Here is a 12,179-nt window from a genome sequence, read left to right on the forward strand (position 1 = left end):
GGTGTTCAAAGAATATGTGTCCTGCCAGTAATAATGATCTTCCTTAAATAAGTGTTCGCAATGGCATTTAAATACAATAAAGCTTTGGCGCGAAAAGAACAACAAAAAGAAAAACACCAGCGTCCCTCCTCACACCCATTACCAAAATCTTTTCTTTGCGAAAGGACGCTTCGGGCTATGGTTAAATGGATAATCAATTCGGCAAGACGCATTTGGTCGAACCAACTTTAAAAACAGAGAATTCAAAGCCACGTTTCACAAATTTTTATTGAAAGAAATTTTCTTGAGACGCCTATAGGAACGCAAAATACCTATTAACGGCGAAAGCAGTTCTCGAAATTTGATCATTATGCTTTTGGCACCCATATATCCTTGTAAATTGCCTCCAAGAAATTGGGCTTGTTCATCGTTTCACCAAGACCCTTAGCCCATCCTTGTAGATCCCATTGGGTTGTTCAACCAGCGGCATTGCTTGCTTTCGAACCACGCTTTTTTTATATTGATCCCAAAAGCCTCTTAGGAAGAAGAGAATCGGTCAATGCAAGTAAATTACTATTGGGGCGCAGTGCACGTCGTGATACAGCGACGGCATATATTTTAGTCACGCAAAAGCAGCCCGCACACCAAAATTTGCTCCACGGTTGCCTTTGTTGGCTTTGAGGGCCTAGCTTGGGCTTCAATGGCTATAATGAACTTTCCAATTGGGTCTCTAATGTCGTCACGCGTTACATCCCAGCTGACTATTACATTAGGTTTCAGGTGTACTTGCAAAATTCTGCGCACAATAATAATTGCAATCTAGAGAAATGAGACGTTGGAAATGAAGGCCACTTCTGAGAAATAGTAATAGGCGGGAACTGTGAACACACGTTCAAGTATTTCAATCAACTGCTCTGTTATTTCATCTGCAGGTCGTCTAAGCAATATTCACGTGAATGTATAATTATTTCAGGTGAATATTTTGGTGGGATACGGTGCTGTTGGAAACATTACGCACTTCACGTCCCCGCTTCGGCAAGTAGTTCCCATTTCCGAATTGATAACGGTAAGCCAAGATTGAACCCCTCTCACCCCCCACCCCCCCAATTAATAATGTGCACACTATAAGGCTGCCGCAATGTCGCAGCTTTGTGAGTAGCAAAGAAGTCAACTGTGTTGTCCGGAAACATCGTTTCTAATTGCTGGAGATCAGAAAAGAAACCCATGCAACCTTAGGTGTAAACTGGGGTTAATCACACAATTCGAATGGGGAGCGTTTTGCAATTGAGGAAGTCAATAATCTGTGAAGCGATATTATTTATTGGTCCGTCCATGTGTGCTTACTCAATGCGGCATTGTCGGTGGAATGCTCTGGCAAATCCTTCCGTTTTCCCCTAAACATACTGGCCAGATGACACAAATTGTTTCATTGCGCAGAATAATTCGTTCTTAGCGGCATTGCGCTTTTGCCGTCGTTGAATCCCTTCTTCACTCGGAAGCTATTTATCCATTACTGTGTATTGAGAGCGTGACATTGATCCAGCTACCTTTGTAGCGTCTTCACCTTTTCAGGAGCTCATTATTTCTGGATTATCCGCAACGTGGTCATATAGATGACTATGACATTGTGTAGTGGCAAACGTAGGTACCAAGAAATATTTCTCCGAAGATTTCACACACCACCTTCTAAAAGAAACATGTTTCACCCAGAAAGTGCATAAAAGCAGCGTAATTGCGATCCGTAGAAACCCCGAGCCGCAGGTTATCCCTCCTAAATTGTTTCCTCACATTAACGGCTGCCCCAAAGTTGACCAGTATACCCTGTACAACGGAAGTGCGAGGAGGCACATGGTCACGTACCTAGAGATGTGCAGACATTGTGCAATGTTTTTTGTTTGAACCGGGCAAACACAACAAGATTTCGTAACAATGTCTTCTCTACCGGAGCAGCACAATGTTAGAGTGCACAGACAAGTGAAGCGGAACTGGATATAGAATTAGGCATTGGGTTCAGAACAGGAAATTCGGCCATGACGTATGAATTATGATGGCTCACAATATGACCAGTTCGAAACCGTGCTGCAGTAACCGCTGACGTCGTTCTGGTCGCATTTCGGCAGGCGTACACGCAAAGTTTCTCGCCAGCGTCCCGCCAGGCTACCATGGTTGCCAGACCAAGAATGCCCTCCCCGCTAAACGAGCAGCGGCAGGTGGTCGCCAGTTTATGTCACCTTCGCGCAATGTACTCAACGTTTTTTTCCCTTTTTTCTGTCTCTTTGTTCGCTTCCTCCCCCCTCCACCCCTCTTTTTTTTGTTTTCATCATATTCGCGGGTACGAAAAAGGCATGGGTGCCGGTTTTAGCAGCGGCTGTGCTGATTAGCTCGCATCATACATTCGCGGGTACTACAAACGTAGTGTGGCCCGTAAAGGCCGCGGATCGGTCAGTCCGCTTTTGTTACAAACACCTCCGCGCTGGTGCAACGGCGAGGGTTCGGGCCCGGGTTCACCTCATCTTCCCCACCCAACACTCTTCCCTCTGTGCTCACTGTCCCCAGCCTGGCACCCTCTACCATATACTGCGGGAGTGCCAACGAACTCCAGACTTACCCCCACTTTCCAACCCAACCTTCGAGCAGTGGAGGGCTTCCCTGGCCAGCCCGGACCCGGATATCCAGCTTAAGTTGGTGACCCGAGCACGGACGACAAGCCGAAGTCAAGGCATCCCGGACTAGGGACGCCTTCCACGGGGCGACGCCCACACATCAGCCTCTGCTGGAGAAATAAAAATATTTTCTCTCTCTCTCTCTCTCTCTCTCTCTCTCTCTCTCTCTCTCTCTCTCTTTTCGCTTCGTCTCCAGGGGAGGTTGCCCGCGTGTTCACGGTAAGGTTCCAAGCACGCCAAGCATACCTATTTGTGTGCTCAACTATATGTTATAGTTTGGTGTGCGAGAATGGATTGGAGGATAAGGAGCGCTTTGAGGGTGTTTATATAGTGCTTAAAAATGAAGGAAGGAAGCAAGACGCCCACCTGCCCACCAGCCCACCGAAGGGGGTTTCACTCCCAGACATGTTATTGTTTCGTGCGAGCGCGTGCATCCCACCGCTCTCTCCAGGGCTTGGTACGTGAAAAAAAAAAAAAAAAATCCAGCAAAACAGCCCAACGCTGCAAGCTGCTATTGCGGTTTTCAACTTTTTTCCACCCCGAAGTACATAATGCGACAATATATTTACGGGTTCATACCGCGGATAGTCTATATAGAAACTCAAGCGACCTTCACAGCTAACCGCCACGTGCTGTTTTTTTCTCAGTAAATATGTGCAGTAGCGTATGCAGGGCCGAGGGGTGGCTTCAGCGCGTCGCCAGAATTCAAGTACTCGAAAGGCAATCATTTGTAACCGCCACAAAACGCCTGCACAGTGCAGGAGACGCAGCCGACGACGCAGCAACACCGCATCTTCGGACACACTTCTGAAGTTGAAATGCTACCAAGCATTTGATTCGTATTCAGAACGACGCCAGTTGCGCACAGCCGCAGAGCAGGGAGGACAAGCTGAGACTACCACAGTTGACCGACAGAAAACGCATAAGAAACAAAATGGCGGTGCCCATGAACCGTCGCAGTGCAAACAAATGTCACGTGATGCGAACTGACCAATGATCATGGCGGCGTCACGGAACAATAGAAGAAGAGAGTGCCGATACTCTGTAATCTTATGTAGTGACACAAGGCTGACACAGAGAAGTCTTGCCGCTTCCGGCGCAGTTACGTACCACCAATTAGTTCTAATATTGCTACATATTTAGCCGATATTCGTCATCTTCTCTTCACGTTTAGGTCTTCATTTTCACCTTCCTGTTATTTTCTTTCGGTGCTCGTGAAAGAGGGGTACTTATTTCTGCAAGAGCTCTTTCAGCTCTTCAGCTCTTCAGCTCTTCAGCTCTTCTTTCAGCTCTTTCAGCTCTTCGCGAGGGCCGGAAGTGAAAGCCGGAAGAGCTCTTTCAGCTCTTTCAGAGGGGGAGACAGACGGTGCACCCACGACGCATATCTGCGGGTCTACCGCCTGCGACCGCGCTGAATGCCACGTGATAGCACCACGTGACCCTCGCGCCGCTGTGCCTTCCGCCCACGGCACGTGTAGCGGCCGTATGCGCGCCTTGCGCATGTGGTAGGTAGGAGTCACGAAAAGTAAAGGAAGCTCACACCAACGTATGGCATCTCACTTATCCTCCGTCTCTGCCGCTGATCTCTTCGCCTCCGTCGGCAGCGGCAGAGACGGAGGAGGAGTGATATCGCCCAAAACCGGGCTTGAGCTTCCTTTAATTTTATGAAAAAGTTTCCAGTGATGTGCTTCACCAATACAACTCAACCAACCAGTGTTCATTGATTGATTTGATTGATTGTTGGGTTTAACGTGCCGACGCAACGCAGGCGATGAGGCATGCCTTCGTGGATGGCTCCGGATTAATTTTGACCACCTGGGATCTTTAAGGTGCGCCGAAATCTCGTACACGCGGACGTTTTTGCTTTTCGCCTCCATTGGAAAAGTGGCTGCCGCGGCCGGGACTCGAACCCGCGTCCTCGTGCCAACCACTGCTCATAAATGATGCACTGGTCTAACCTCAGTAAAGAATATCTCTTTGAAGTAATAAAGGGTGTGGTTAAGTGCATTTAACTTGTTTTGTTTTCACTCTTTGTAGAGCCACGTGTGTGAATTCAAGTGATGTTGCTTGGGTAATAGTTGTGAGTGTCGTTTACAGCTTCGCTTTCACACCACCTTCAGACGGCGGATTTACGCGCGTTTTTTTTTTTTTTTTGCTTTCAAAGATTATGCCGTATATGAATGTTCATCTTGAACGGGAAACGTTCTTTACTGCAGGGCGTGAACGACCTATTCACTCGAGGCGGTATGCTTCTATCCAGCCCACTTGTCAGATGGCTGATTGCAACTTTTTGCGACTCCCCAATTCGCACCATCTGCTGGTCACCTTGGGCGCTTGTCCTTGGTGTAAATTCGAAGCAACTGAACAAGGTAAGCGGTGTTTGTACTCCTTGCTTTCTAAGCACTATTATTATACGAAAGCTTAATTGGCCCGTTAAGCAAAAAATCCGGGGTCGGTGTAATTCGAAATTGTCGGCAGCAAGGAGGGGGTGTCTATTCCACGACAGGCTGCGACGGGCCATGCGGCTCCATATTCTGCGTATCAGAAACAACCCCCAAAGAAAAGGCATGCGTGCCTGGGATATATTTCAAGAACAAAGAAGGAGGCGTGCGGAATGGGCTGAATTTTTACGCAGAGGACCGCTCATAGACAATACATCTGTGTAAACCAGTTTCATTTGAGCCCATACAGTGATAAGCTCTTTACTCCGCCATTCTACACTCCCCTCTGCCACCGGCGCAGCAGTTACCAACAAGCCAGGCTGCTCTTCACAGCCCAGAGCGCTCAGCGGCATTCAATTGGACAATGGTGTCGGACTCCCAACTGCGCCAACGACCATCTTATAAATATTTCTACGTCCACGCCTGAAAACCCTCAGTGCCCTCCTTGAGATGGGAAGGCAAGCCAGCAAAGCGCTGACACGTGGCGAGATAAGGGGGAAGTTAGGAAATCATTCATTTCTGTGCAAAAAAAGACACGAATTGTCGGATCAGCTGTTCGTGGCTAGGATGAGGTAAATGCGCCGAATGTCTGGCGCTTTACGTTTGCATTTATTTATCTCGATCGTAGATGTGGCGACGACGTTTCTCGCTTCCGACGGCGCGTTTCGACGAGCGGCGTGTGGCACCACCGCTCACCACGCGTTTCAATTTGGCGCCGAGGCGTCCTGGAAGCAGACGACGCGCCTCCGTTGCTATAGCGACGGGGAGCATGCACAGAGAGCAGTGGAAGTGCGATCAAGTGCGAAACATCCCCCTCGCGAGGGGCACGATCAAATGCAGAGCATTTCCGGGGGCGCACGACGTTAAGTAGTTTGCGTTACGTTAATGTTGTTGCACTTGTGGCAACTGCTGACGAGAGAGCGCTCGTCAGCAGTAATTTGTATGAGTCAACGATATAAGGCGCGTTCGTAGTGTCCCATTCTGTGTCGGCTTTGTGGCGCAGTGGGTAGAGCACCATGTACATTGCGTTCCGCCCGCAGGGTCGAGGGATCGAAACCTGGCGCCGGATAGTATTTTCTTTTATGTAGTGTAGGGGGAAGCGTGCGGACTACGTCTACGGACGTCACCGCGGGTGACATCGTGAGTTACTGAAATGCTCTGCATTTAAAAATCATCTTCATAGTGCCACTCTGTACGAGGACGGGAGCAAGAGGAAAACCAGGAGCCCGCGCCGAGTAACAGCGGAATTGTGTGCGAGAGGCTGCGCTTGAGCGGCGGGCTTAAGATGAAGACGGGTGACGTGAAGAAGAAGATCGGCCACGCAGGTGCAGGACAATTCGAAATATATCCCTCAATTGCAGCAAACGGTGCGTTTGCTGCAATTGAGGGATATATTTCGAATTACTTTGCGCGGTGTGCGACACACTGGTCATAGAATGATGCGGTGGGAAATTCCTGATATCGCGAAGCGGGTACGTGCAATAGATGTGTTGCTGCATACATTTCGTGACAAAAGTTAAGTAGAAGCCTTCGAAGTGTGCGGTACGTGCAGGTATTCCTCTCTGCGCAGTATTGTGCTTCGAGTTTGTAGAATAAAATGAGACATATCCCCCCCATAGGTGTTATACACCTCCGCTGGCTATCCAACATTGCGGGGCAAAATGGTCTTGGAATTAGTTTTGTCATTAGGCGTCTTCCTAAGAGCCGTCAAGAGGCCTCAAAATGACTATGGTTACAGGGTGCACAAACGCATTCATGCCAGAACGCGCGTATTATTTGCGCTGTCGATTCTAACGGTGTTTAGAGTAATAAGAACAACATGTGAACTTTGAACATTATGTGGTTATGAAATGAACATGGTTTGATCTGAGCAGATTAGGGAGACAATTGGTGCGAAATGTGCCAGTTGGCACCTTAAAAGAATTGGCGCAGCTTGCAATAGTGGTGAAAGGCTGGCGGCCCTCTCCATTTGTCGGAGACCCGGCTGTTGCCCCTCACACGGATTTCCAAACTTGCCGCTGAAAGTTCTCCATGACTGGCAGGCGGATCGTTTTGTCCACAGGCTTTCACATATCTACCAAAGTGAACCGCTTTAGCAAGCGCTAGAATATGCGGCAACCGGCTTCGCGAACTCGGCGTCAGTAGAACAACTAGAAGACGGCGTCCATGGCAAGTATATTTTCGCGCTCCTCATGATGATAATGGCAGTGAATATTATTACTATTACTATTATCATCAACATCTATGTGAAAAAAGGGCCACCTTCATCTGGATGCTTTGGGCCAGCTAGTAAATGATTTCTTGATTGATTGTTTACTAGAGAGGACTATAGCCCTCTTAGCACATCCATGCATCTTACCAAATACCGGAAGTCCGCGAAGTTAGAAAAAGAGGGAAAGAAGGAATAGATTTTGCCGGTCACCTGCTTTGGTCTCGCTTGAGGCGAAATAGGTGAAGCTCATAAATACACAGGAGAACGATCGATCAAGCAGGCATGTAAACAGTTCTTATCCTTTTTCTCTGCATTACCGTGGAGTGTATTGCTCAAAATTATTTATCTAATACTTCAACTTGCGTTCTATGCCCGCATTTTTTTCATCAATACATAATTAGCATTCCGAATTAGCACATCATTAGCACCACGGATGTATTCTGAACACAAAACGAACTTAAATTTTCTAAAACACTGTACAAAGCCTTCCCAGGGTGACTGTCAAACTCCAAACATCACACAACAGACAGATAGACAGACATGACAGGGCTTATGACCCTCAGGTCATAAGCTCTTCGTCCCACGCCAGCACTCCACCGAATGCGGTTGAATCTCGCGTACACGCGATACTTCTGTTACAAAATCAACCAGTCCACCTCGCCACTTTTCCAACAGTGTGATGTGCGTGAAGATCTGCAACACCTCATCTGTGATTGTGCGCGATTTAGTACGCAAAGAGTGTCTCTCGCAGTGTGTTCGGGCCAGCCGCTCTCCGTAGAACTAGAACTGAGGGACGTATTAGGGCCTTGGAAATCTTCTAAATGTGCCTCTCGTGCTACAAAAGCCTTGTTGGTGTTCCTGTAAGACATAATCTTGTTAAGACTTTGTAAATACTAAAATAATATGTGCTCCTAGTCATCGTTATAATTATCATTGCCACCGCGTTCATGTGGCGTTGCAATCAGGCAGCTTAGCTCGGCTGACATCGCCAGTCTCACTAAATATTGTTCTCTCTGTCTCCGTACGGCGTATACACATCGGCGGCTGCGAAGGTTGAACGTCAAGGGATTGCCATCACATTTCCGTCTAAAGAACAGAACACACTATCGCACCAAGGAACCCATAGCAAATTGTCAGGACATTAAAACGATACTGGCGCAGTCAAATCCAATCCGTAGAGAGAAATATTTTCTGCGTAATCTCAACGCCTATTCTCTGCAAGGAAGATATTCCTATATTATGCTATAAAACCAAATGTAGGAAACCAGCAACAAACCTGGAAAAACGCACTTAACCTATGTGTCATCCTTGGAACACAAACGCATCGAAAAGATGCTGGTCTTTAGATTGAAAAGCACTCGGGAGATGGCTTGCCACAAACCGCTGCTATTCATGTCGTCTATAAACACACGAAGCATGCCGTACAACTGTGAAAGTTGTTTTACGTTACGCCTATACGGTTATCTTGCTTCGTAGTGAATTACGTCAGAACCTCATTATTTACCCCCCCCCCCCCAATCAGCATCTTGAGATCTTAAAATCCACCATCTTGCACTGTGAAAAAACTGCGAATATCAATCTGTAACCTATAATTTTAAAAGTGAATTAAGTACCTTCTGCCAACTGATGTGCATGCCATACCCCTAACGCATGATTTCCACCGACGATGCCAACCTAGTAGGCGAAGAGTTGGTAACCCTTGCGGGCAGGCCGGCAAGGCACTGCAGAGGATCAAGTACTTCAAACAGTGGAGAGTAACAGAAACATGCACGCTATCACCACGTAACTACCTAAACTGCTGTGGCACCTCAGCGAGAAACCGATAAACGACTTAGAACAGCCATCTGCGAAAGCTTTTGCGCAGGTAGCACAGTTTGTACACACTGCTCTAGAGCTGTAATAACCAACGGCTCCTCAAGAACAGTCTCGACCCTTTCGCCGATACTGTTCGCGTCATAAAGCTCCGCTTCCAAGCGCACCTTCTTTTACATATACAGGGCCGTGTCTTCTGGGGAAAATCGTACGCCCATCCTTTCTCCCCTACCGCCTACGAAAAGAAACCGACGGTGTAGGTGCTACGTCGTAAATGAAATTTATTTCAATAAAGCATCAAGACAAATCAGAATGCTACACTCATCCCGTTCACACACAAGCAGCTTTTAAGACTACTTCTGGAAATACAGGAAATTTCAATGACACCTTCACGTGGGACTCGCAATACGTGATTCGTTCGTAAAATATGCTGCAGTTAAATTAATTTAACAAGCCGCTCCAGTTTACATCCTGTGCATGGACCAAGCTACGCTCACTCACGTATTTACACGGTACTTTCCCAACAACAATACGATCGCATACATGCTCAAGAGTTTTAAAACACTTGATGCCTGCGTTAGCAATGCATGGTGCATATTGAGTGTGGTCACGATATGAAACGAAGTAATCGTTCCGCAGGCAGCCCTAAGCCATGACCTGAAAGACGTAGCAAAAATGGCAGCATCTCCACTCCGTGGATGATGACGTGCGGAGTGCGTTGTCATCCACGGAGTGGAGATGATGATGGGTGTGTAGTACGGGGAGTCGAAATGACATCCAAGATGAGCCCCGAGTTGCATCCGATTTGCACCCCGACTGTCATTCGATTTGAGCCGTGAGCTGTACCTTGATTATTCCCTAAATGAGACTGCAACTCACGGCTCAAATAGAATTTCGCTTAATTTTCGCTTGATGGTGGTGTGCGGACGGATGGTCGCAGACGGACATTGGGAGGTCCTAAGGTCCGTTAAAGGGAGGTCCGTTACAGGCGAGAGAGTAAAGCCCGTACTACATGGAGCGATTTCGCCTGCGAATTCGCTGATGCGGCGCCGCTCGTGCGGCAAAACCACCTTTTTTCGTTGCTGCGGCAAAGTGCCAAACATTTGAAGCGGTCGAGCAAACGCCGCTCGTGCGGCGTGTGCGGCGTAGAGGGGCCGGACCTGTGGCCAATAGGAGCGCAGCTCGGCGCCACTTGCCCGCTTGGAAACCAGATGGCGTTGCTTGTATGAGCGCGACAAAAGTGCGGGCACACCAAAACGTTTGTCTTTTCAGCTGTGTGCGTATATTGATAAAGAATTGGCGATTCTTATATAAAGCCTCAAATAAACCTATATTTACCGCAAACCAGGCAGAAACAACTTGCCAAGAAAGTAAAATAAAACCACCCTTGATAAAATCACAACGACCTTTGCTGGTGGCAAACGTAATTCAGTCTGCAAACAAGGCGCATCTGAAATGCGAAAATCGCGGCGTTCGCAGGCCCCATGTAGACGACAATTCCAGGCATTGCGAACTTCGCAAGTGCGAATGTTCGTTCCAGCGGATTCGCAGGCGAAATTCGCTCCATGTAGAACGGGCTTAAGCCGTTTGACTCCCGGGTACTAACTCACGGTCGTAGCCCAATGGGTAAGACGACTGACACGAACTCGGTCTGGTCTACCAGACGCAGGCCCGAATACTGCCGGTGCATGTGTGATTTTTCGCGATTGTAAATGCTATGCCCACGGACACGGACAGACATTGTGCGGTCCTAAGGTACTCCGCACCTAAAACAGCAGAGCCGCATGGCGCACCAGGAGCTGTTCGCATTTCGAGTACCTTGAGGGAGAATTAAATTGTGCTGATACGTCCTCCTAAATGTTTATCGAGGCGAGACGCGCTGCATATATTAAGTAGGGCTTGATTCGTCTCTTACGGCTTATGTGTTAAAGGGCCACATCCATAAATACTGTGCTGTAAGCGTTGTCGAGTGTGAAACGCGTGAAAGTATTGTTGTCGTGAGCGCAGGAAGTGCCTCTGAGCCTCTTTTGTCGCGACTTTCTACCTCAACACTTATCTTTTCTTCTATTCTTCATCACTCTTCAAGCTGGGCTACATCACCAAGGAGTATATGGCGCGTTTTTGCTTTGGATCAACATGCACTCGTTTAACCATGCCAATCCTTAAACTTTCGGAGAAGCACCTACGCTATTCCCCTTTTGTCCTTGGTATGAGCAGCTGAGATAAATTTCGATTTCTATCTTTCCCCCTGGAAGTGAATGGAATGCAAGCAATGGATTACGAGCTAATCATAAGAATTACTTTCGTCGCCATTGAATAAAAGGCGCACGCGATCTGTTACGAAGGCTAACATTGTTATACATGGCACGATTCCAACTAGCCTTATCCCAACTACAGCTATTCCCACCATTCGACTGGGGAGCTGTATATGAGGCTAAACTGGGTGATGTCGTGGTCCGCGGCGTCATGGCATGCGGGGTGGTTTTTTTAGGCATCAGGATATACATGGGTAGGAACATACGCTACTCGTCTTTGCGCGCACAATAAATAGCAAACAGAAACTCCCCCTCGTGGCTTCTGACGTGTATCATAGGTGACTGCCTTACTGGCCGATCACCTGGGGAATTCTGCGTGTGTATGTCTACTCGGTAGCTAATAGCAATAAGTGAATCAGGCCTGAGCACCTGACGTCAGATGAAATTGTCACTCGTGAATAAACCCAAGTGGCTGTGTCGCTAGACCTGTATTTAGATTTAGGATCAAGTGACGGTAATGTTGAGCTTCGCAACGTGGCAGTCAGCATCAGTCTTATTGTACGTCAAGGTACTAGTTTAGGTTATGTATCAAAGCCTTACTGTCGCTCAATAATTGGGCTGTCGCTTTCGCACTGGGGCCTCAGGTCATCGTATCCCTGTATTTTAGGCAGATTTGGATAATAATTGCGGCATTATCTTACATGCAGCCAAATGAATTCCCAGTAGTATACCCTAGACTCGCTACGCCGTCTAATGTGTGACTACACCGTCTGAGTACGCCGTCCAACTCCATCGTCTGACTACGACGGATGTTCGC

General features: G+C 47.8%; 1 protein-coding gene across 1 annotated transcript in view; it reads left to right on the forward strand.

Annotated features, from left to right (window-relative positions):
- The window catches only part of LOC144168065 (lysosomal acid lipase/cholesteryl ester hydrolase-like), a 50,714-nt gene that overhangs the window by 33,711 nt on the left and 4,824 nt on the right, over window positions 1–12,179 (forward strand). The window contains exons 5-6 of the mRNA XM_077697150.1: window positions 953–1,045; window positions 4,859–5,011. Coding sequence (XP_077553276.1) covers window positions 953–1,045; window positions 4,859–5,011 — 246 coding nt within the window. The remainder of the gene's footprint in view (window positions 1–952; window positions 1,046–4,858; window positions 5,012–12,179) is intronic.

The sequence above is a fragment of the Haemaphysalis longicornis genome, unplaced genomic scaffold, assembly GCF_048455015.1.
Source record: "Haemaphysalis longicornis isolate Haplotype H1 unplaced genomic scaffold, Haemaphysalis longicornis Haplotype H1 scaffold_2, whole genome shotgun sequence".
Lineage (NCBI taxonomy): Eukaryota > Metazoa > Arthropoda > Arachnida > Ixodida > Ixodidae > Haemaphysalis > Haemaphysalis longicornis.